The sequence below is a fragment of the Dermacentor variabilis genome, chromosome 2 (genome assembly GCF_050947875.1).
Source record: "Dermacentor variabilis isolate Ectoservices chromosome 2, ASM5094787v1, whole genome shotgun sequence".
Lineage (NCBI taxonomy): Eukaryota > Metazoa > Arthropoda > Arachnida > Ixodida > Ixodidae > Dermacentor > Dermacentor variabilis.
Window position 1 is genome coordinate 258,526,529 of NC_134569.1, and position 25,843 is coordinate 258,552,371.

The following is a 25,843-nucleotide window of genomic DNA, read 5'->3' on the forward strand; positions in this document are numbered from 1 at the left end:
TTCGTCTTTCGTTGGTGTATTCTTGACTTTCAGGCTTCGTCAGGACGGCGGCAGCTCATTGATACGTCATCGAGCTAGATCTTGAAGTGTTGTCATTGTCGGCGGAGGAACTTCGGCATTTTGACATACAGCAACCGCACCTCCATCAGTTGCTGTGTTTAGTTTTCAGGATATGGACTTTTGGAGCAGCCCCGGGCTGGGCCAGTGCTGCGGTGAGAGGCAGTGGCCTGGTGACAGCTAACGTGCCGGTCGTCAAGAACTCCACTGAGTTGCAGCTAAGTAGTCGGCAATGCCAAGAGGATGCTCCCCAAGCTGTGGATGATGGTGAAGCCTCGCAGTCCCAAGTCGAGGTATGGGCAATCGGTACAGATGGCTGGCTCCTCCGCAGTGGTGGTTGAGCGGGCAGTGGTCGGAGGTGCGCGAAATGTCTGTCTTCTTTGGGACATTTTGCTGGCCAACAGGTTAGCGTGCTGGCGGTGGCAGCGGTGGCAGTGTCTGGTGATGTAGTTGTGGCATTATGGGGACCTGGCATGGGTGTGGAGGGGGTATCTGGCGGCAGGCAACGGCTGCATATGTCATCACTTCCGGCTAGGGCTGTGGTGATGGCGGTGGTACTTCAGTAACTCCAAGTGATCGCTGAACCTCTTCTTGGCGATTCAGGCGACTTGAGGCTGTGACTTTGGAATGTGCTTCTGCAGTCTCTCACTAATGACTGCTCTGATGGTCTCTCATGTGGTCGCTGTCTAGTACTTGAGCATCGGTGTAGCTTTGGTGGTTATATTGCCTTCTCCACATATCGAGCGTCTTCTCCGAGTGGCTTCGGAGATAACTTCAGCAACAGTCTTGGGCTGGTTGCATATGAATCCAGCAAAGAGCTCTTGCTTGACACCCCTCATCAAGAAGCGAATGTTTTTCTCTTCTGACATTTCTGGGTTGGCATGCCGGAAGAGATGGGCCGTCTCCTCCATAAAGATTGTGACGGTCTCATGGGGCAGTTGCACTTGGGTTTCTAGTAGAGCTTGGGCTTGCTCTCTGTGTATGATGCTTGCGACTGTCTGCAGGAAGCTGCTCCAGAACAGATCCCACGTCGTTAAGGTGGCTTCTCGATTCTGAAACCACATCCTGGTGGTGTCTTCCAAGGCGAAGAAGACATGCCGCAGGTTGTCGTCGCTGTTCCAGTGTGTAGTGACCCTCTCGTAGTGACCCTCTCGTACATCTCCAGCCAGCCTTCTGGGTCCTCAAATGTTGACCCGCACAATGTTGGTGGCTCCCTGGGCTGCTGTAGCACGATCGGTGTTGGCAACACTGGGGCTGTCATTGTAGCTGTTGTCGTGGCCGTGCGCTTCCTGGTCTTATCAGGCAGAAGTCCATGCTCCAGAGGCAGCCCTTGCAGGCCTCTGGCTGGCTCACTGGTCCTTGGCGATGTTGGTGTTGTCCTCATCGCTCGGGCTTGGCTCACAGCTTTGCAGACCATTCGGCACATGGATGCATTAGCACCTCCATCAAATGTCACGTAGTAGTGACAGTGAATAATACAGCAGCCAGTCCCTGAATGACGAAACTAACTTTTATTGGGCGAATGTGTGCCCACAAAAACAGGGTACACTCAAAGCACAGCAATACCGGCGAACACAATTGGTGATCGGCGACATCTGATCAGCGGGTCAAGCACGTCGGCTTTTATACCTGAGCCATTGAAGGCTCCAGAGTAATCACTGGCTCCCGCTCGTCTTCCAGAAAGTTCTAGGCAATACCCGTCACACATGAAATCAGGTTGCACAAGCTGTGGTGACAATAGACAGCAGATAGAACCATCCATGACATTTGAGAAACTTCTGATACATGCGGGCTCATCCTGTCCTTGAGTGATAACATTTGTTAGATGGTGCAAAGTGGTCACCCGAAAAAGATAAACCAGTCAGTACATGTGTCAATATGCTAAGGAGGCTAATTGCATTACTTCACAAGAATCTTGCTAGTTATAATTAATTTAGGTACCTATGAATCTAGATGCATAGTATGCTCTACTCTTATTGAAGGGAACCTCAAATTAGTATGCCTGCACTCACGACCACTCAGTTCGTATACAAAGGTCTAGAAAATATTTTCTATCAATGGACTATGTCAAATAAAATTAGGGGATTATTTCCCTCTCTGAAGCTGAAGAAATAGCAAAGTTGTCCTAAGTACCTTTGGAGTTTTCAGTTTATAGTGGGCCATACTGTGCTTAATAGCAATCTTCTATTACTTAGAGTGTATTGCTTTCCCGTTTTCTTCCAGAAAACAGGAGGGTGTTCCCATCTTTATGGTAGGTGGTTTCTTTGGGTTATCGTCATCTCGTTTTAAGGCCAATCTGCGCAACAGACAAAAGCAGGGAATGCGCATCACATCACTCGGCGCAGCTTCGCATGGTCAGTAGTGCTGCACGCGTCGACTGCGGTCGGTGCCGACGGTAAGGATTTCTGAAATCGGGAGGTCCATGGCAAGCTCGCACAACATCCCCGCCCTGATCCCTCTTTTTTTCCCTCTGCATTCAGCTGGGGATCAGCGTACTGTCACATATTTTCAAGCGCTCCATTAAATCCAAAGGTAGTTTTCTGATGGGTCACTTGAATCTACGAAAAGAGGCTGTTGGGCACCTACGAGTGGCGTTCAGAACGAGGCGCCACCGTATGCTATTTTGCAGAGATGCTGGCTGTGAACATGCAGCGATCATTCTGTATAGTCGCTTTCATTGGTGAGGTGGTTTGTTGGCTTTCTGATAGTCGTGCGACCACTGTGAATGTATCTGCATTGATTGAGTAAGCTTAACTTTAGTTGAGAATACCCGTTGCCACCATTCTGATTAGACCTCATGGGCTAGACAGTGCGGCTAATGTTGTAGATGTGACGAAAAATCACTGCCGGCTAATGTGACAACTGGCCTCGTACCGTTGTGGAAAGCTTGTCGCTAATATGTTCCTACGGGTGACTCATGTGTGATCAGTCACAAAATCATGCGTATGAGTCATATTGACGGCTGTTAAAGTGGTGCTTGGGTCTGTGGTCGGCTATCGTGAGCATGCGTACCAAGTTCGTCTGTGTGCTCGCATGTGAGTAGAAAGCTCCCGACTGCCTGAATCTGCGTACATTAAAACTGAACCCAATGGGATCAGCATACATTCTGGTGGCCAATCAGACTGATCTTCACACATGCTCTCATTCTTTCCATATGCGCTGCAGTTGTAGTTCTCTCTGTCCGTGTGTCTTAAATCATTTTGATCGGTGTCGTTGACCTGAATGAACCTTCTAGCAATAAAGATTGCGTGCCATGGGTACAATGCGCAAGTCAAGGCACCGGCCACGGTCGGGTCATTCACCCAAGGTACCGATATACGAAAAGTTGAGTATTGGAGAAATCTAATATTAGATATTGAATTTGCTAATCGAATAATTTGAATGTTCACTATTTGATTTGAAATAAAATATTCAAGTATTTGCTCACCCCTAATAAAAGCGCCAGCGGGGCAGTCAACGGTGAAATCTGCAGTTGGAAGTGGTAGATGGCCTCAACCACCGGCATGGGCAATATGAGAACTTCAGGATGTAGCTGTACCCAGGCAATATCAGGGCCCACCTCATTACCCTTGGAGAGCAGGACTCGGTAACTGGTTTGTCTGCTGTGAGCAAAACCAGCAGCGGTTTGTGGTCCATGATTGTCTCATAAATCTAGCCCTACAAGTACTGCCTAAACTTTGCGACTCCAAAAAACAAAGCCTAATGCCTCCTTATCTAACTGGCTATAGTTTCCTTGGTGGTTTCCAGGCTGCGAGAACCAAACGCAATGGGGCGTTGTTCTCCAGATGGTTTCCATTGAGTCAATACTGCTCCAATACTGAGGGGACATGCATCAGTGATTAGCACAGTTGGCTTTTTTTTTGGGTCAAAGTGTGCGAGTACTGCAGCAAAAGCCAACAGCTCTTTTGCTCTCCCTGAAAACGAGCTCTTCATAAGTTGTCCAGCGCCACGGTGTTCCCGACACCAACAGACTATTGAGAGAATGAAGCTACGCACAGGTTTAGCAGGAAGCTTCTGTAAAACTTAACCATCGCAAGGTAACTCTGGAGTTCTTTGATCCCTTGGGGTGCTTTCAGCACAGCTTCTATTTTGGATGAGTTTGGATGGAGCCCAGCTGCACTATTTGTATGGCCCAAGTACTGCACTTCTGGTTTTGAGAATTCACATTTAGATAACTTCAGTCACAGTCGTGTGGTTTTCAGGCAATTCAGTACTCGGCATACTCTCGCTCTTTGTCATTGCCCATTGCTCTTTGTGATTAGTTCCCGTAATCATAATATCATCAAATAGACTGTGATGTGGCTGAAGTTATTCCGAAAATTTTTTATCTCTCACTGAAATCGAGCCGATGCTGATGAAACACCGAATGGTAGCCTTGCCAATTGGTAGAAGCTACTTGCTATCACTGTTGATGATGTCCAGCTTTTGACACTCTTCATCTAGTGGGACCTGCTGGTAGGCACGTCGCAAATCGAGCTTTGTAAACTTCTTGCCCCATGTCAGCCACACGAAAAGTTAAATTCTGGGAATGGAGTACAGCTTGATCTCTGTCACCAGGTTTATGTCGCCGTACACGCGAACTCGACCATTATGCTTCAATACAGGGACGATGGGGTCGGCCTACTTGGACCTCTTCACGGGTTTAATAACTGCTTCTCGTTCCGTCCCCTTTACAGTTCTTTGATTACCCAATAGTGCAAAACAATTGGTACAGGCCGCGGCTTCGCAAAATGTGGCGTTGCCCCTTTCTGTGCAGATATTGAAGGGGCAACACTGTGAAACGTGCATTTGTTCCAAAAATGTTTGAAGGGCGTGCTTGGTGATAGTAAACTTTGTGATATTGATTCATCATGTTTTCCGTAGGCTTCACAATGTTGACTACCTCTGGCTGGACGATGCCCAGCTCAAAAGCCTTCATCCAGCTTCTTTGAAACAGCATAGGACATGCTGGACACATAACCTTTGTTTGCTTGCTCTGGAGCTTCATCAGGTAGTACCTGAGCAATGCGCAGGAATCTTTACTTGGAGCCTCCATAGCCATGACGGTGTCTCCGTCATCTCCAACAGACGAGTTTGCATGGGCACATCTTTGATGCCGCTTATCACACAACATTGCAGTCTTCAGCCAATTCCTTCAGCAATGCAATGTAGACCCTTATAGTCTTCTCCTTTTTTCTGGTGCCTAGAGAAAATCTTGAAGCTCGTTACCAGTTGTGACATGTGAGAGGCGTAGCACTTGTCTAATACAGTGAAGATTTCAGCCTGTTCTGTTCAGGCAGGCTTGGCTGGTGTCAGGAGGCTCCACAGCCTGTGATATGACCAGGGAATCGAATTTATGTGTGCATCCTCTGCGACACGGATGCTTCATCTCCTCCATCGCTTGCCCAGTCTTTCCAGATCGCTGTACTTGACACATCTTCGGTGCTAGCTGCATTATGCAACACGGTTTTGATGATAATGCATCAATATAGATCCCAATGCTTGAGTGAGGTCTTAAGAAAATATAAAAAATGTCTTTTTTTGTTTCTTTTTATCCATTTCAAAAGTTTTTCAAAAGTTTCTTACTTGCAAGATTTTCTGAAGTTTGGATGTTCATTGCTTATTACTCGTATAAAATGCTTTTCAAGGTGCTCCCTTGGGTGCCTTCCATGTTTGGTTATGTAGTGATGCTTTCATTGTTTGCCTCAGCCTGCCTCTGCTTACAGAGGGCAGCACTTGATGGTGTGTTTCGGCAGCTGTTGTAGGCTGCAACTGAGGTGAATTACAGGAAACTTTAGCGAAAGTTTTGGAGAACCTGTAAATGCGCCATATCTATCCTACCCACTGTGGTTGCTTATTGGCTTTTTCATTGCACTGCTAAGCAAGAGGTTGCGGGATCAAATCTTCGCCACAGCAGTCACATTTCGATGGGGGTAAGATGCAAAAATGCTTGTGTACCATGCATTGGGTGCACATTAAAGAACCCCAGGTAGTTGTAATTAATCCTGAGTCCCCCACTACGGGGTGCACCTCATAATCAGATTGCGGTTTTGGCATGTAGAAACCCAAAATTTAATTTTTTATATCTATCCTTCATTATGCCTTGTCCAAATGACTTGAGCACAACTGTATGATAGGCACACCACAAGCAGAGCTAGAAACCGTCTCAACACACAAGTAGCGTATACTTTCCACCTCTGATTTAAATCTGCATGATTGTTTCTTGTGCTTAACTTGTAAAAATTTTCCAATCTCTTTAAACCTACAGGTTGTCACATTTTGGGATCACTATTATTTCTTGTAGAACGATGTAATCTGGTTGCCTATTTTCTACTTCATTGCTCGAGAATATGTCCAGTTGCAGTAGATTTATCTTTGCCGTGCTCTGAGCTTAGGAGATACATGTTTTGAAGCTTTGTAGTAGCTTGTAGAAATGATGTAACATCACTCTTAACTCATTTGCGTTGTGGATCAGGACAAAACAATCAGCTTCGAACATTCTAACAGCCTATTGGTTGGTTTGATAGCTAGCGTAGTGGGCCGTCGGGTGTGAAGTCGTTGCCTGTGCAACTCATCGTAACTCTGACAGAGTTCTATCACTTTGACGACAGTGTGAGAACTCTTCAATGATAACATTTGGAATGCGTTGTCCTCAATACCCTTAGTTATCTGCTTGATCTTCCCCTCCTCTGACATTGACGTGTTCACCCGTTTGAAAAGATCAACAATGTTCCCAATATAGCTTGTGAAATTTTCTCCGATCTCTTGGGATCATGTACGCGAACGTTGTTCAACACAAAGGTTTTGTTCTGCTGGCCGATCGAAAACTTGGGTAAAGCTGGTCTTGAAGACCAACCATGATGTAAGGTAGGCCTCATGGTTTAGAAACCATAGTTTCGCAACATCCGAGAAATTGAATGCAACGTTTCTCAACTTGGTAACATCGTCCCACAGGTTATGGGCACTCACTCATTCGTAAGAGGAGATCCAATCTTCAACGTCTTTGTCATGTGTGCCGGAGAAGATAGGGGGATCTCGCTGATGCAAGGCACCGGCACACACCAGGGTGGGCGGCGCTGTTGGAGGAGTTGAAGGAGTGCATGCGTCGTTGGGCATGATGGGGGGTAGAGTGCGACTCTGAAGTTCCAGGGTGGCTGAAACCCAGTACCTCCATCACATGCTAAGAGATTTATTAGCAAACGACACAGGCGGATGGGCAGCATTAACAAGCATTCTGCCAAGGACAGCAACGACGAGCTCATGCCGGTGGCGATGCTGCTGAGGCATAGGCTACTCTTCATTACTATGCATTTATTTCTAGTGCATGAGCAATCATGGGCATGAGCATGAGTCTCAATGACTGAAAGCAGATGTGCGTGGATTCTCTGAAAAATTATTAATGTGACTTGGTGCCTGCTAAATTTAAAGAGGCATACCTGGCCAGGATTACTTTCTGGAACTGTGCGTTTGATGAACAATTGCACAACAATGTTCTGCTACAGCAATGCCTTGGTGTAAAGTAGATGGTGCTTTGACAGCTTATTCTTGAGCGATTACCATCATTGACGAATGGTCACGAGCAGTGGCGTAGCAACAGGGGGGGCCGGGGGGCCGTGGGCCCCGGGTGCAAGGGGCCAGCGGGGGGGTGTCATATACGCCTGAAGACACCCCTCTTTCCGCCGGCTTGACTGGGCGCAAATTGCAAAGAATGCTCCGGCATCCAGTAGCCTGGGCTAATGCACCCGATGCGTTGCGCCGCAGAATTGTCGGCTGCAGCTCTATCAACCCCTCCCCCTCCCCCCCCGAAATAATTGCACGAATGTGCGGGCTAAAAAAATTTAATTCGCGAAATGGTCGCTAAACTACTCGCCTTAGCGGAACGTTTCCTGTGGGGTGCGCTCGCGCTGTGCGTTCATGCTGGGAGCAGGAGTCGCTAAACATACGGTGAGGCGTTCTAAGGCGTTCGGGCTCTTGGGTCACTCTTCCGTTCAGGACGTGCAGCGAAGACGAACGAAGACAGCAGCAAGAGGGCGTTCAACCAGCGCGCCCGGCGCTCGCGTTTACGGCGAAGCGTTCGTTGAGAGTGACGTTGCATAAGTGGGGCCGTCAAAAGTCGCGAATGGGATTCTCTGGATCGTCTTCAGACTCGGTTCGGCGGCAGAGTTTGGCGGCGTATGACTCGTCAAGCTGTAGTCGCGGGCCCGCCGCGATGTCCGGCTCACTTTTACTTCCCCTCTCCCACTCGCTCCGCGAGAAGCCGCTGCGAAACCTGCCGTTATGTTTCACGCTTTCCTTCTTACCCTCGAAAGTTTCAGAAAACTGTTGTTGTTGTGTGACTTCATGTCACAAGTATAATGTCTGTATCAGCTGCACAGAATTTTACAAAAAAAGGTGAATTTTGTAAGGATATTTCCCGATCGAGATTCTATGAAGTTATGTCTTTTTGTTATTACTAGGAACTCGGTAGCGCGAGAAATATGGCATCACGCACCACTCCGACACTCATCACTTCAAGGCTGCTCTCGAATCACTGTTTTGTTAAAGCCCATCCCTCATGTAATACCCCATCTCTGGGGCCTTTGAGGTATAATAAATAAATAAATAAATAAGTAATAACCATAACCTTAATAATCCCGTAATTAGCACTTATAGAGGAAGCACTTCAATTCGAAAATTGAGGACTCAAAGTCATATTATTAACTCAACAAAAACTTCTTTAACAAAACCGTTTTGGGTGCTACAACCTACAGTACTTTGGCACTGTGGACGGCGCCCAGTATATGGCAGCAGCGAAAGAAATATCAAATAGTGGACCAGTGACGTTGATCCCTTAATCCTCTCCATTGCGAGTGCAGACCGACAGTAGTGCAAGCTTTCGCTGGCACGGGCGTCATCGCGGCCTTTTCTTTCTTTTTTTTATGGTGACGCCAAGAATCGACGCAAAGCGTGCTCTATTCTGTTCCCAATCTTGCGGTGGTACCGAAGCTTGGATAATCACGTTTGTCTGTATAGCAGCAAATGAAAACAAGGCTTTATTGATCAGAATGGAGAGAACTCGTAATTGTCATAGCATTGGCGCCCACGCAGCGGGGAGGCAGGTAGCGTTTTCTAATAGGGTGGGGAGATCAGCGTCACTGACAAACAACTTAATTTTCGTTTTCGTTCAGGGCTGCCCACAGACAAAATACTGCGTGCCATAGTACCTACGACGATTTTTGTGAAGTTGTTGTTGGGCAAGATATGAATGTCAAGCTTCAATTTTCCAAAAGCAATATTGCCGCTAAAATTGGTATTTAAAACTTTATTATAAAGATATTTTTTGTTACTTGTGACGTGAGCCATATTTTCCACGATGCCGAATTTGTACTGGCTGCCAAGCCTTACAGTCTAACAGAAGATGTGCACATGGGCTTATCACACATTATCACTGCAGCACCCTGTGTTATTTGGCGCAGGAAAAACAGCGTGTATATTTGCTGCATTCGCGATCTCTGGGAAAGAAAGCGAAGGAGAGGGGGAACCGGGGAACGTGCGCGGTATACAAGGTGGCTGTACTGGAGCTGAAACCCGGAAATTGTCGATATCCTCGCCTTCCTCGACTAAATCATAGGGGGGGGGGGGGGGGGTGACAGAAGACCTATGGGCCCCGGGTGCCAGACGACCTAGCTACGCCACTGAATGTGACTTGGTGCCTGCTAAATTTAAAGAGGCATACCTGGCCAGGATTACTTTCTGGAACTGTGCGTTTGATGAACAATTGCACAACAATGTTCTGCTACAGCAATGCCTTGGTGTAAAGTAGATGGTGCTTTTACAGCTTATTCTTGAGCGATTACCATCATTGACGAATGGTCACGAGTGGTATACCTTTTTCGGTGCATCTGCATTGTGCCTCACTTGCCAATCCATTAACCAGGAAGTAGCCTTACTGAAGTGTGCACGGTCAGCACATTTAGCACATGATGGTTAGCTCAGGTGGTAGAGCGGCGGCCCCGGAAAGGCGGTGGTCCCTGGTTTGAGTTCTCGAACATCGCGTAATGCCTCCAGCTAAGCTAGTACCGCCCTGGGAGTGGCAGGTAATAGACTGTGATGTATCCATTGTGGAGGTCACAAAGCATGCTCCTGACCTCGAAATTGCTATGCATTTCCGTGAACTTCAGTCAAAATACTGCTGTTCCGAATTCTACACAGATGCGTCAAAATCACATTTTGGTGTATCTTATGCTGCTGTTGGTCCCTCTTTTTCCAAATCTGATGTATTGAACCCCTTAACGAGTATCTTCACTGCAGAAACCTATGCTGTACTGTCTGCAGTAAAACATATAAATAAATCAAAACTCGACAAAGCAATAGTATTTAGAGACTTGTTAAGCCTTGTAAGAGCCCTGAACTCTTTACAAAAGTTTACAAATCCGGTTTTTATTGAACTTTACTCACTCTTATGCAGCATTTATTTATCATATAGACATGTAATAATATGTTGGGTACCTGGCCATAGAGGCATCGAGGGTAATGTACTAGCTGACAAAATGGCCACATCACTTGCACCACTAACCACTTTTTCTATGGCTGGTGTCCCTGTCACAGATCTGAAGCCTTTCTTAAGAAAGAAACTGCGACAACACTGGAAACGCTTGTGGGACGCAGAAATAAATAACAAATTGCATATGATAAAGCCACAGTTAGGTTCTTGGCTCTCCACAACGAAATCACGGCAAACAGATGTCCTATTCTGTCGACTCAGAATAGGACGCACATTTGGGACCCATCATTTTCTACTCACTGGAAATGAACCTCCAACCTGTGGTAGATGTGGTGAGAGGCTGACTGTGCTTCATGTCCTCTTGGAGTGTCGGGAGGCAGAAGCTGAAAGGAAGAAATATTTTCCTCTGGCATACCGGTATTACATCCCTCTTCACCCGGCAATGTTTCTTGGACAGGAACCGCTATTTAACACGAAAGCAGTCCTTGGTTTCTTAAATGATGTTATCTTACATGTCACAAGTCCATTAAATTCGTAGAGCATCCTCATTCCAGAGGATGCCGCTGCGATAACTGTTTCGCATAGCACATGCCTCCAGGCCCTTGTGTTTCAAGGGCTCTAAGGAGGCAGTAGTGCTCTAGCAAATATTAGAACCAGATATATTCTGTACATCGTATAATTCTTTTCAAATGCATCCTAATCTTCATAGTACACATCACATGTCACGGCCATAATCTTACTATACAGATTTTACGCAATTCAGAGCAACTATTTTTAAGGCTCCTTTACAGCCACGACACAACAATTTCATAGAACTCATAACTACACTGCGAACTCATTACCAATGGCATGGCGCTCTTTGGCCATACATGGCCCTTGTGCCATTAAACACCAAACATTCATTCATTCGTTCATTCATTCATTCATTCATTCATTCATTCATTCATTCATTCATTCATTCATTCATTCATTCATTCATTCCTGGTTCGAGTCCCGGACCAGGACAAATTTTTCTTCAACTTTGAGGCTTTTCTTTCGAGGAACCTGTATGGGTTTCTTTTGTAGCAATTGCCATGATTGGGTGGATGTCTCATTTTCCCTTTATTAATTACTTCTCTCCAACTTGCAGGTTTCCACAGAACTATTATGTCAAACTATAATGTATACTTATGATTTGAGCTATTAGTGCTGCTAACTAAAAGCGCTCTCTCTGCTGTAGTAAGATCATTATTCCACACCTGTGTTTTTGTTGTTTATGGTCACAGGATAGGTCACATTTTAATTAGCAAGGCACCTCTCAAATATAAAGGATTTGCTGAAAGGTAAAATGTTCTTAAGAGTGGTTGTGTGTAAGTTGACTCTTACTGTTGCCTCGACGTTACTATCACTAATCAGATTTTGTGGTCTGCACACATAACACAATTTATAAATGACTGTTCTAAGTCACTTGGCCTCCTCAAAAGATATTTTCTGTCTCCTGTTCCCATACGCGAACTCACCTATGAAATGTTCATTTGGACTAAACTTGAATATGCCTCGGCAATTTGGAACTCTCATCAGACTTACCTTATTAACTCACTTGAAGCAGTGCAGAACCGTGCGGCACGTTTTATCGGTTCAAACTATGACTGGCATACAAGTATAAGTAGCATTAAATCATCCCTCAGCATCTCTAGTCTAACACTTCGTAGGAAGATTTCATAACTTTCCCTTTTCCACAAACTGTATTATAATTTCCAACACCTCAGGAACACTATTCTACTTCCGCCCAACTGCACTTCTCACCGTCTGTTTAACAACCTGAGTCTACAATGTCTGCATGGTTCCTCTAATGCCTTCAACAGATCTTTCTTACCTACTGCTATTGAACTGTGGAATGCGTTACCCGACCGTATAGTAAATGAAAGGGATTCAGATAAATTTAGGCACCTATTGTCATGTTTCTTAAACCCTTAACCTACCACTACTGCGCTGTTACTCTAACATCTACCTTCTTTTTTACTGCTCTGTTATACTACTGTTTCTACTGTCAGTTTGTACCTTATTTTTGTTTTGTTTTTACTTTTCTCGCCTATTGTCTTCTAGCATGTATACTAAGTTTTGTTTGCTGTTGTATAAATAGCCATTGTATAATAATGACCATAGTGTTTATTGATGCATTTGCACCCCCCCCCCCTTTATGTAATACCCAGAAAGGGGTCCTTAAGGGACAATAAATGATGATGATGATGATGAAGTGTCACTGTGCAGGGTATGTACAGGCAGGAAATCATTTCACTAAAAATATGGATTCACTATTCGAAAGCAACACATATGCTACAAGAGGTCACAGTTGACCACTTGGTGTTCTTTAGCGTGCACCTACATCTGAAGATGGGAGTGTGCTTGCATTCTACCCATGTCGGAAGGTGGCCACCCTTGACCGGGAATCAAACCACCATCTATGCAAGAGTCTTGAGGCAAGAAATGGTCGGGTGCACAAGAAGTGCCATCTGGTATGGCGTGAGCAAGAAAGTTGGTGAAAGAAGCCTATGAAATATGCAGTTAAAATTCACCTCAACTAATTGATGCCATAATTTTGGAATATATCAGGCAAGTTTCAACACTCAAACTTCTGGATGTCAGAAGACGCAAGCAAGATTGGCCGGAGAATGTCGGTTATATAAAGTTTGGAATGAAAAAAGTCTAACATTTAAGTAACCCAAAGTAATGCAAGCTTTCTTGTTACAATGTACCACATTTTTGTTTCTTGCGAAAAAAATTTCAAGAACCTCAACAAGATCTTACTTATGGTATGGCCCATCAAAGTTGGCTGCAGCAGCATGAGCAAGTGCTAAATCTTTTTTAGAGGCAGGTTAAAAAAGATGGAGACAACATCTGACAGACAGGGAGGGAATTGGAGAACTGAAGGTAGATATGATGTGTCATACCTTTAAAGGGCTCCTCAGCCACCGTGAGGTCGCAAATTAGTTACATGCTAAATGGTGTGTACTTGTCCACTATGGACTTAAGGCCGTAGGTAACAGCGACCGTCGCTGTTTTTTGCTCTCCTTTGCTACCCTTCCTACCTGCACTTTCTCCATCTTGCTGTGCACGGCCACCAACTGTACGCACTGCAGCGAAAGCTGCGGGTTGCGTTCACATGCCAGAAGAAAGGCTCATTTATTGTCCTCCCCTAATGGCCCTCCACATGAAGCTGGCTGAATGGAATGCTTCATGTAAGGTTCAGTGGCACACAAAAGATGAGCCGCCTCCATTCTCAAAACACTAATCAGCTCACGTCGGGTTGTCGCCGTCATTTCTTGATGATCGACCAATTGACAGTGCTTACCCTTGTTGATGTTACCTGGAGCACCCTATTGGCATCACAACATGTGAAGGAGGCACCGGAGAGGCCAGGGGAGAAGCGTGAGATTGTTTTATTTTTTTTTTAAATTTGTGGGGTTCCCACGACATGTAGCACTGCCACATTCACGAGGGATAGTTGCAACATTCCCTATCCGATAATGCGCACATATGCTTGAAATGTGTAAAAAAATGTCACAGGTTGTTTAGGGGCCCTTTAAGGTTAACATAGTCATCATTTTAACTGTAGGCTTATTCAAGGGCAAGCTCTCATCATAGCAAGCATGCAACACTACCTGGTTGCATGCAAGAAATATAGTGTTATGACAGGCTGCTTGCTTGAAATCTTGAGAAAAATTAGCTTAAAAGCATGTAATTTTTTTTTTTCATTTCAAGTAATGTGACGGTCAGATGGAATGTCCTATGCAGGTTCCTGCTTGTGGGTACCGACATCCGTCTCTTCCAGATTCCAGAGAAGGATGCATCTAGCAGGGAAACCAGTGAGTCACACGCATGTACCTTCCTTCCCTTCCCTCTGCCGTGGCTACCTTTGCACTTCGTGAAGCTTCCCTTGCAAAACCCTTCTGGACTTTCTTGACTGCTGCTGCTGTTTTGCCGAACAGCTTGCATGCAGGAGAGCACTGCCATCCTTGCTACCCTTATAGATGTCCAAGTTACTGGCCTTGTTTCCTATGGGTTTGTTCAGTGATAAAAACTAATGATACCTAAATATCCCGATTGCAGCAAATATATATCAAATCAAAGTACAATTCCTTTAGTAAAACATACATTTCTAACCTTTTGTAACCATTAGGCCTCAATCGTACATGTGCTTCCAACCAGCTCTTTGAGATGATTGCCCCATGTTGTTGAGAACGATGATTTTCATGCACTTACCCACAGGTGCTTGGCCATGAAGTGAGCAATACATTTAAAATAAGAAGAAATGAAGAAATGCGAGGCAGTATAGGACGTGTGTGCAAGAGCAGATGCACCTGCGCTGGTTTCCCTTACGCCAAATGCGCAGGAATGAAATGGACAAATTTAGAGCATTTCATTAACCACCTTCACATAAATTCAAAAATGTGCGTCGAATCTGCATTAGCTTTTTTATAATTGCAAATCTATCATGTTTGTTTTATTTGCATGTATAGTGTGATCATTTGCTCTTAGTACCAGCCATTGTCTTGTTTCACCTAGCCACTGCTCATTGTATAGCTGACACAACTAATTTTGAACTTCAGATGCATGCACAAAGTTGACTGCATTCAGCTTGTCGGAATGGCAACCTTGAACAGAACCCGTGAGTGCCTAGCATAGGTTTTTTTTGGTGGAGGTGGCCAAATACCAACTTTTTCAAGTACTAATAGCAAATATCCAATAGTTAATGAAATACTGAATAGTAAAATGCAGATGTATATATTTATGGCAGGAATATTTGTTATGGTATAATTGATGCTTGTACTGGCTAGTGAAAAAGAGACACCCAACTATCAGGGCAAACAAGGTCAGTCTTAAACTCAAGATCACCAATTGGCATTCTAATAACCGCATGAAATAGCCTCTCAAAATATCTGAAACCTGGTTGGAAAGAAATTTTTCAAGGATAAATAGATGCTTTATGATTAGCTTTCCAAAAATGTTACATAAATGATTGTTGAAAAAAAGAAATTGGAAGTTGTGGAAGAAAAAAAAGAAACTGCTGAAGGACTTATGCGCTGTAAACACATGAAAAAGATAACCTTGAGTACACATTTGCGTAATTGACAATCCAGTTAGCAGTTTTTGAAACGCATGCCTTTAATAGTTCGGGGTGATCTTAAGGTAGGGGTACTGTGGAAGCCATCTTAAAGGGACACTAAAGGCAAATGCTAAGTCAAGTTAAAGTGATAGATGAGTGCTAGAGAATCTCTAAGGTCAGTATTATCGTGAACAGAACTTTAATAATCGAGAAATTGAAGTAAATGCAGGACATGATTGGAGACTCCCCCGGGACATTCAAGCACTTGCTCGATGTCGAAAGCACTCCTCAGTTAAATTCAGTCACGAGTACTGAACTACTAGTTGCAAAAAACATCCTTGTATTGTATTATAAGATGAAATAAAATGCTACTTGTCCAGTTCTGTTTCATTTTTAGAAAAAGAACTCAGTGAAATTACCCTTGACAACAATGCAGGTAATCGAAAGGTTTCGTTTTTGCTCGACTCTGCACCGCCCACGCTTTCACGTTTTGGTAGTTTCATTATCGCGTACTGCTGCACTGGTTTTGCTGGCTTACGAAACTCATGAAAAACTTCAAGTAGCAGAGAATTCAACTTCCACGTGAATGGTCTACGTCACTTGAACAAAAACCAGCTGCAGCGGCGAATCCACTCCTCTGTCTTGGCTCGGTACCGCCGTTTGTCGGGCGCTGTTTTACTCACCGACGGGTGCAGAGGGTGGTGATGTCGTATGTAACGTCACCACTCCCCCGGTTAGGTGGTGCGAGATTTTGATTTCGAATAAGGTATTCTGACCCTTCAGATGCAATTTTCTTGTAAACTAAGTCTTCTCTTGGCACGAAACAAGCACTGCGAGGTTTCTGGAACGGTACTTAAACAGTCTTCATCGACTTAGTATCTGCCTTTAGCATCCCTTTAAGGATAGTTCAGATTCAACCACCAACAACGCCAGCCACTCATGACGGAAAAGAATATTTGTTGCCGATTCAACACACATGTGATGACGGGGTATCTGCTTTGGTTGAGAAAGGCATCTCTCCCACCCTACTGCTCAAGTTTCGTGAGTGATGAGTGCTGCCCTGGCGTGCCATCGTTGTCGTGTTGCTACGCATAGTGTCAACAGGAGTATAATGTACTGAACAATGGCATGACTCATTCCTTCTCACCATGAAGCGCACTGCTTGTCGCTTGCGTCAATTATGTCTATTTTGTAGGAAAAGTAACATGAGGCAACAACACACAAGAGAAAATCACTTCATCCATATACCCCAAATGTGTCCACGAGAATCAGAAATGCCCAGAGCTGACCATTGGGTTGGTCTCCTTCTAAACCTGTCTTTTGGGTCACATTCCTGACCGTCACAATGCAACTGCCATGAGCAGAGGGTGAGTGAGCAATTTTATTTGTGGTTGTGACACAAAGGGGAGAGTGTTCTGCTGGCTGGACCGTAAGGGCCTTGTGGACAGCTGACCACTGAACGTCAGCCAGCAAGGGATAGGGTAAACAGCTGTGGACAGCCGAAAGAAAGTATAGAGAACAACAAAGTGAACAGAAAAGGAGCTATTTACAGTGTTTGTGTTGTTTATAAATGCTGTGGAAAGCTCCGTGCTGGCAGCTCTGCCCATCGTATGCATAGGTGCAGCCAGGTGTCAAGCACCGACGGCTCCAGAAAGCTGCACAGGCTTTAATGAGCTGTGCAGCTGCAGTAGACTGTTCAGCACCACCAGCAGACATCGCATGACCAGACCTGTCTTGTTTCTCAAGGCGTAGAGTGTCGTTGGCTATGCAAACTGTGGACAAAAGATTGCATATGTGTTTTGCCTACTGTCCCTGAGCTACGCTGTTCTAGTATGTGAGGAAAACAGCACAGTGTAGTCAAAAAGCACTACTGTAGGTGCACCTCTTCCCAAGGAGAGCATATACAGTAACTCTAAGCGTGCACTCTTGTAGCGCTCTCTGTGCAAGTGGTGAAGTTGCACGTCAGCCTTGAACAGCCTGCAGAAGAATCTCGGAATAGAAAAAATAAAATCTGCTAAAACTGAATAAAACCTATGAGAATATCTATGATAAATAAAAAGCAAATCACACATGTGTATGTAATAGCACTTGCAAGCACATAAGCGCATACAAGAAAGTGTGATGGTGGCTATCACATCTTACAGATAGTGCATGTATAGCAGTATAAAAAAAAATCATGCGAATTCCACACACTGGGAATCAATGTAAGCGAAGCTTTCTGTGCTATTGGCTTTGATTGACGAAATAATTAGTGGCGATGTTGACAGTGAATGCTTAATCTCTTCGGTGTTTAGTGCAATATGAGAGCGGTGAGCTGGTTTTAAACGTTGCTGTGCATTCACTGCTGCTGTTTGTCTGCTTAATACACAATACACAGAGTGTGATGTGTTTGCTTGAGACATGGTTGTGCGCCATTAACCGCTGAAAAGGTCAGCATAGTCATTGCCTCACATGGCACACTGCATCGTGGCAGAAGTGTCAAAGTTTATTTGAATTTTAGGGCTGTATGTGGCCAAAACCATGATCAGGTTATGAGGCATGCCATAGTGGCAGACTCCAGAATAATTTTGAGCCCTGGAGTTCTTTAGTGTGTACCTAAATCTAAGTACACGAGCATTCTCGCATTTCAGCCCCGTCCAAATGCGGCTGCCATGCTTGGGATTGAACCCGCGACCTCAATCAATGCAATAGCCACAGAGCTGTTGATTTGACGTGCAGCTGCTTCCGTGGGGTCACCTGGATGCTAAGGTGTTTAATGCAGCTTTACGTCTGCACGTTGTGTGTCAATGGTCTGCTTGACAAATTCGCATGTGTTTATTTTTCAGAAATAGCAGAAACGTACCTTGCTTAAACATACCCCAACTTAAATTTATACAGTTCGTCCGCAAGTACTGTCATGTCTAGTAGTGGTGTTCTCTCGTCTTCTAGCGTCACCTTTTTCCTCTCCCACCCTCCCGCCATCTATATGAGCTGTCAACGAAGACTGGCATGGCTGTTATTCACTTGTTTCATGACTGCGTCGGTTCTACCCATTCTCTGCCTTCTCTTCCTATGTCCTCTCTACCATTCTATCTTCCTCCTCCCCTCTGAACTGTTCCATGTTAGTATAAAAGTAGGTGCTGCAGTTTCTGCAATGCTTTTGCGCGGGGTCATGGATAATTAAAGACATCGGAAGGGTATTGCGGCAACACCGAGAGAACTCCAGTGGGCATTTTGACGACTGTAGATGGAAAAGTCCAAACGACTTTCGTGTGTTGCCTTTCCTCTTTGCTGCGCTCCTGCCTCCTGCAATGTATATACACGCTCTGAACCACCACCCCCACACGGAGTGCAAGACACTGACAGCAGTAGCAGCAGAAGCAGCAGTGGAAAAGTTGAAGGAAAAGACAAAGAAAGCTTCGCTTTAAAAATCATTCCACAAAGTGGAGCCATTCCACTTTGTGAAGGTGGTTGACCAGCGAAGCTGCTTAGCACCTGACACGGAGGTTACACATAATTTTGAACAAAGGTACGAGCTCGTTTGTTGGCTTGATGGGTGGTCATCGTGACAAAAGATAGGCACACTCATTTGTTGTCTTGATCGGTGGTCATTATTTCACTTGCAACTGCAATCACATTCTTTAATTATGTCAAATCTATGCATGTGTGCCACTGGATTGTTGGTTTGGCCGGATCGGTGGTGTGGCATCGCAAGCGATGCAACACGAAACACGTAAGCCACTCCCTTTTCAGTACCAACACATCCACATCACCCACAATGGCAACAGGGGTAGCGTCATCGCACCTAATTCATGCAGAGTAGCCATGAACCTTATGGGCCTCTGAGTCATTGCATCTTTTGCTTGCTTATGGGGGCATGAGCAATTGATGATGACAGTTTTCGACATGCTGTTTTGTAGGTTGTATGCGTGATTAGAAAGAATTTAAGCACTGTTCACTTCACTTTGCTGTGTGCTTGTAGCCTCTGCATTATGGGGCTATGAGTCGTTGCATTTTTTTCTTGCTTACGGGAGCATGGATGCTTATGGGGGTATGAGCCATTGATGATGACAGCTTGTGTTCACGGTGAACAAAAATGCACGAAACCCTAGCCATACACAGCTTTGCTCTAAAAAGCCAGTTGGTTCAACATTATCTCAATATGAATTGCAGGCTGTGTGTGATCCCTGCTCCATCAGCGCATTAGTGCACTCTTAAAGATGTTACACTGCGACACTGCCAGTTCAGATGGCCTGTATTTGCATGTCATCAGCTGAGCAGTGCAAAGGAATGACAAAGTGAACATGTCAATTAAAAATGTACCTCACAGTATAGGCAGGACCCCCGTATCTAAAAGATGGCACATATAGAAGAGGGAGTGTAATTAATTTAGGCAGCCTTTTCCCTTTTTTTCTTCCAGGAAACTGGAGGTTGAGGTTAGTTCTTCAAGTCTGTATACCCAAATGACATAACACCAAACCGATGTCTTGAAAAAAATTGATAGTACTACCCAGAGCACGTAAATGCTATACATTGTAAGAATGAATATTTTATTTTACATTGGGTCACATGTACTGTTCTTGCCCCATTATCGATACACAGCATTAACCAAGTCATTGCCTCAACAAATATTTCATTAGCCAAAAATAATGCACACTCATCACATGCAACGGCATGTATTTCGTTTGCAGTGTCGCCTCGGGTTCCAAATGCTCTTTGCACAATCATTGTCACATATCGACATGTGTACTTGTTTATCTTCGTCAAATGATTGCTGTCTAACAAATCTTATTGCCCAGTGCAGGTCGCACCTGTATGTATCGGAAGTTTCTTGAATGTTATCGATGGTTCCATCCACTGTCTGTTGTCACTGAACTTTGCGTAATCTGATTGCATGTATGCATGACTCGAATTGTGTAGTACTTTCTGGAAGACACGTGGGCACCTTTGATGATACCTTTGATGACTCATGTATATAAGACGACTCGCTTGACCTGCTGATCAGATTTTGACGATCGTCGGCCGTGTTCACAGCTATCATAGTGCTTTAAGTGCAGCCTGTTTTTGTGGGTACAGGTTTGCACAATAAAAGTTAGTTTCATCATTTACAGTATTGCTACTGTGTTCTGTACCGTCACTACTATGTGACAATATGGCTTCCATTAAAATGCGACTGCCATGGCGTGATATCGAATTCGCTACACTGACAGCAGCAACATAAGTTTCTCTCATTTGAGTAGTGTTGTTTATTATTCATGTTTCATGCAGAAAGTGCCTGACAAAGGAATAAATTTAATTTCATACAACCATAGTAATGAAATCCTGGGGGAGCCTGTGTGCGACAGTTGATGTGTACCATGCATGGTCCTCTCTGTTCGGAATAATGGTGCCTCTGTTTCAGTATGCTGTATGAATGTAATAACTTGTCAGTATTTCCTCATCCTGTGAACAAGTCCGTGAGAGAAAAAGAAAAGCACTGTCGACTGCTGCTGTGCACATGACAAAAAAGATGATGCACAAAAATAGGTAAAGAGGAAGCAATCACATAAGACATTCGGCTGCTCGGTGCATGTGTTCTGGGTCTTCACTACAAGTTACATTCCAGCTCACTGCCATGCAGTGGAAACTATGGTTTTGTTCGCCAAACAGTAAAAAGGACCAGGAAAGGGGTGCGTCCATCGTATGCCTCTATTTGCCTTCGCCATGAAATGGCTGAATGTAATTTTAGGCTAGTATTATTAGCACACAATAGGCGATCCCTGCTCACTTCGTGTAACACGCAGCCCACTCTCCTCACTGCTTGGCTGGCATGTGCTCTAGCCTTGTCTGCACTGTAGAGACCTAGCCCAACAACAAGCAGGCAACAGCACATGATTAGAGGGCATTATGAGTGTGACCAGGGAATTCTAGTGAGAGATGTCTGAAACCTACATCACAGAGGTAAACTGTTCTGACACGCTGCATTCGGAGGGACAGTGAACTTCTCATTCAGTGCTTTCGTTCTACCATGTAGGCGGCACTAGATAACATTTTTTCTGAAACGATGAAAATTGTATCAATTTCTCGCTTTTCCTGCAGCTTTTTGCTGCGATTCAAAGTTGCAGTGCAAGTTAGAATGCTGTCACTACTGTAGGTTTTTCAAAATGTGGTCACAACTGAGACAGCAAAAACCGCTTATCCTTAGCGTGTTCATTGGCATTTATTTTTTAAGCTTACATATCCACTTGCATGTAATATATATATTTAGAACCTACAAAAACTAAGCTTTTCAATGGTATCTACGACAACTTTATATGATAAGCAGAGGAGCCGCTGCAGCTGTTCAAAAAGAACAGAATATGGAGTGTTCATGCTGCTGGAGTGGGACCTTAAAGAAGCACTCACCAGGTATGGCAATTTTAACCAGATAGGTGCAGCACATACTTCCAACCATGCTGAATTTAGCGAGACAGCCCTGAATTTCGGGTACCATATTTATCCGGTGTATAAACCACATTTTTTCCTGAATTTTTCATCTGTGCGTCTTGTAAAACAATGCAAGTTATATATATATATATATATATTTTTTTTTTTTTTTTTCTGGATTGGATGCTATGGCCATGCATAGCACGCTGGGTTGACCTCTTCTGGCACTTTGTACGGGTTGTGTGCATGCTATGCAGGTACCAGGCTCTTTTCGTGATTGAGTTTCGTAGCACCATGCGAGAAGGATGGAGCAGCGAGCAGCGGCAGGCCAACTGCAAGTCGACAGACTTTGTAGTCGTCGCATCTGCAGATCACTTTCAAGATGCGGCGGGTGTTGCTGCACAAACTACACAGTTGCTAACAGAGTACAAGCCAGCCCCCTCCCTTCTTCACTGCCATCCTGCTTTCCTCCCTTGTGTGCGATTTGGCTCACCATCACACGTTTTCACTCGCACATACAGCATAAGGCATGCAGGGACGATGTTATCGTCCTTGGGCTTTACACGGAACATCACGGTAACCACGACAGCAGAAATGCGCCTGGAGTGTCCATATCACTGCTACCGCACTTCTATTGGAATGACACTGACACTTGCAATGAGTGAGACCCGCATCCACAAGATGAAATGTCACTGTATTCCTTTTTATATCGCTTACCGAATGAAGAGTTGCATCTTATACACCGATGCGACTTATATCAGCTTTTTTTTTTTTTTTTTTTTTTTGAAAAAGCTGCCGATAAGGGGGGGGGGGGAGGTGCGGCTTATAGACCAGAAAATACGTTAAATATACCGTGTCCCAACTAGACCCAGTTGGAACAGCCAAATGTCCCGACTTTATTTTTAATGCTAATGGAATTCTTTGTCTACTTCAGCCGTTTTCAAACAGACTCCACATTCACGCAGAGAAGGAGGATCTCCTCCCCTCCACCATCTTTGGGTTCCGGGCTGGACTCTCTACCCAGGAAATCATTTGGCAGGTACAACCGCACTGCTGAACTCCACATTGGAGACCTCTGCAGCGACAAAGTCATCATGGGCACCCGTGGAACACCACAGGGAGCTGTTTTGTCCCTGTTCCTATTGAACATTATTATGCGAGGCCTTCCCTCACTTCTGGACACCATACTCCACATCAAGCGCTCAAAATACGCCAACAATATCATCCTCTGGACAAACTCTGGCTCGGATGGAGAGATACAAGATTCACTTCAACAGGCAATCAACACATTTCACACTTACATGCAGTCAAACGGTCTCGTTTGTTCGCCCACCAAATCTGAACTGTTAGTTATACGAGACAGACTTGTTCACCGACCCATCGCCGACCCTCCAGAGCCAATCACGCTCCACATCACCACCCACTCCATACCCCCCGTACAGGCCTTCTGCGTGTTAGGCATGCTGGTGCAGACCAACACGCAGAACTTGGAAGCCATCCAATGCCTCCGAACCACAACCCACCAAATCAACGGCATAATCTGCCGCATCACCACTTGCTGCAGGGAAATGCGTGAGGTCGACCTCTGCTGCCTCACACAAGCCTACCTCATTAGCAGGATTGTCTACACATACCCTTATTACCACCTCCACCGCAACGACGAAGAGGCGTTAAATAGCATCATCTGCTCAGCGTACAAGGCGGCGATGGGACTGCCCCAGTCCGCCAGCACACAGCTTCTCCTCCAGCTTGGAGTATACAACACCCTCACAGAGCTGATAGAGACACACAAGACTGCACAGATGCACCGTATTTCTCGCACCAAACATGGTTGTTACATTCTTAACCATCTTCACATCAACCCTACAGGTGACATCCACCCCACTGCTGCCCTCCCAACTGGAGTCTGCAGTCGGCTGGTCATCAAACCCATAGCCAAGAATGTGTTACCCGGCTGCCACGATAGGTGCCGCCAACTGAAGGCACAAGCCTTAGACATCACCTACTCTGCCGACGAACATGCCATGTACGTGGATGCAGTGAAATACGGCTCTAACACATACGTGGCCTGCATAGCCACATCAACCACGACTCTTATCAGCGTCACTACAGTACGCACGCACTCCTCCACTGCTGCCAAAGAGGTACCATCATGGATCCCCGAACGCTCATGGTTCTCAGTGACTCTAAACAAGCCATCAAAAATTTCTCACTTTGTCTCCCTGCCGCACACATCCTCTGCCATTGTGCTCTCGACAGAACTGTAAACTTAGTGTGGGTACCTGCTCACGCGGGAAACTCTGCGAAATGAAGGGGTCGACCGTTTAGCCCGAGGCCTAACTAGCCGGGCGGCCGACCCCTCGAACACGGATGCTCTTGCTGAGGCTCCCAAATCCTATGCTGAAATTACTAACTTCTACAAGAAGACGAGACACATGTACCCGCCTCCCCACCCTGACCTCAACCGAGCGCAAGCCTCCATGCTTTGCAGAGTGCAGACCGGTTCTGTTCTCAGTCATTCTAGGCTTTATTTAATCACTGGTAGGGATTACGACCCTGCCTGTAGTAAGTGCGACCATGGAGTGTTCGTCACTCGGGCACACATTCTCTGGGGATGCGAGGGTAACCCTCCCCCACAATCATTACTGCCAGCTCCCTCCGAGGAGGGTTGGAACCAGCTGCTGACAAGAGCAGACGAAGAAAACACAACTGGAGCTCATCTTGTGGGCCCAAGACGTCGCCCCCATCTGGGAGCCACACTAGGCCTACCTGCCCTAACTTCCAACCCTGCAGTGGCAAATAAAGTTTTCTCTCTATCTCTCTCAGCCTATCTATCTATTCAATCTCTTACGCCGACCCAGTGGCCCAAGTTGTTTACCTGCTTGTACCACCATGTGCGTGCTCCTGGTCGTGATGCTGTCATGGTTGTTCCATTGTCATAATTCCAGGTTTGAGATATCTTACTCTCATCAGTGGTGCAGCGCTGGCGTAGAGGTAGAGCATCCGCCTCGCATGCAAGAGGACTGTGGTTCGAATCCCGGTGCCGCGCAATTTTCCACCGGATAGAAAAAATTAAAAATGTGCGTGTTGATAAAATTGCATAAACAGGCCTGGAGTGCGGCCTGATCCCGGTGACCAGAACCGGTTGTGCACTCCCTCACCAGAGCAGGATTGGCCACCCTGGTGCAGTACTTGGCCACAACCTCCTATATGAATGCAACAATCAAACCCCGGCCCTCAGTCCCCAGCAGCTGCGAAGCAACTCACCACGGCGGCGGTCAGACCTGTGACGCAGCAGAGGGTGCTAAGAATCCCTCTATCCGGACAGGCCGCCATTGGAATCTGAACCTGGCACCATTTAACGCTAGAACGGTATCCAGCGAGGCGAGTCTAGCAGTGCTATTGGAGGAAATAGAGGGCAGCAAACGGGATAAACTTTGGGATAAAATGGATAAAACTTTGTAACGCAAAAACTGAGCCAGATAACAGGTATAATAAGCCGTAACTGTTACCTTCTCCCTCCATCAGTTAAAGTACTATTATACAACGCCTTATTCGCCTCTCATCTCAATTATTGTCACCTCGTATGGGGCACTACAACTGATACGAATTTAAACAAATGATTTTTATTACAGAAAAGGATAGTATGCGTCCTAGCAAATGTTCCATACACTTCACACACCGAGAATTTATTTGACAAGTTTAAAATTATTGCAGCGCACGAATCTATAAGCGTCGACTTATGCAGAAGTTTTATTACATGAACAGGAAAAGCGATCTATCCCTTGTTAAAATATCATGTTTAGAAGAATGTGTCCCCTCACGTTTCACAAGAAACACAGAACCCTGAACTG

The 25,843-nt window shown here is 45.3% G+C and overlaps 1 protein-coding gene across 13 annotated transcripts in view; it reads left to right on the plus strand.

Moving 5' to 3' along the window:
• Positions 1-25,843, plus strand: part of mio (GATOR complex protein mio) — a 560,893-nt gene that overhangs the window by 39,558 nt on the left and 495,492 nt on the right. For 11 of the 13 annotated variants that reach the window (XR_012826275.1, XM_075682897.1, XM_075682900.1 and 8 more), the window contains exon 3: positions 14,294-14,364. The exons of 1 other annotated variant lie outside the window; for it this stretch is intronic. Coding sequence is in view for 11 of the 12 variants with exons in the window: in XM_075682897.1 (XP_075539012.1) it covers positions 14,294-14,364 (71 nt within the window). In the remaining variant the exon portion in view is untranslated. Of the gene's footprint in view, positions 1-14,293; positions 14,365-19,286; positions 19,318-25,843 lie in introns of those variants that run through there. One more of the 13 variants, XM_075682899.1, reaches the window with a different exon arrangement.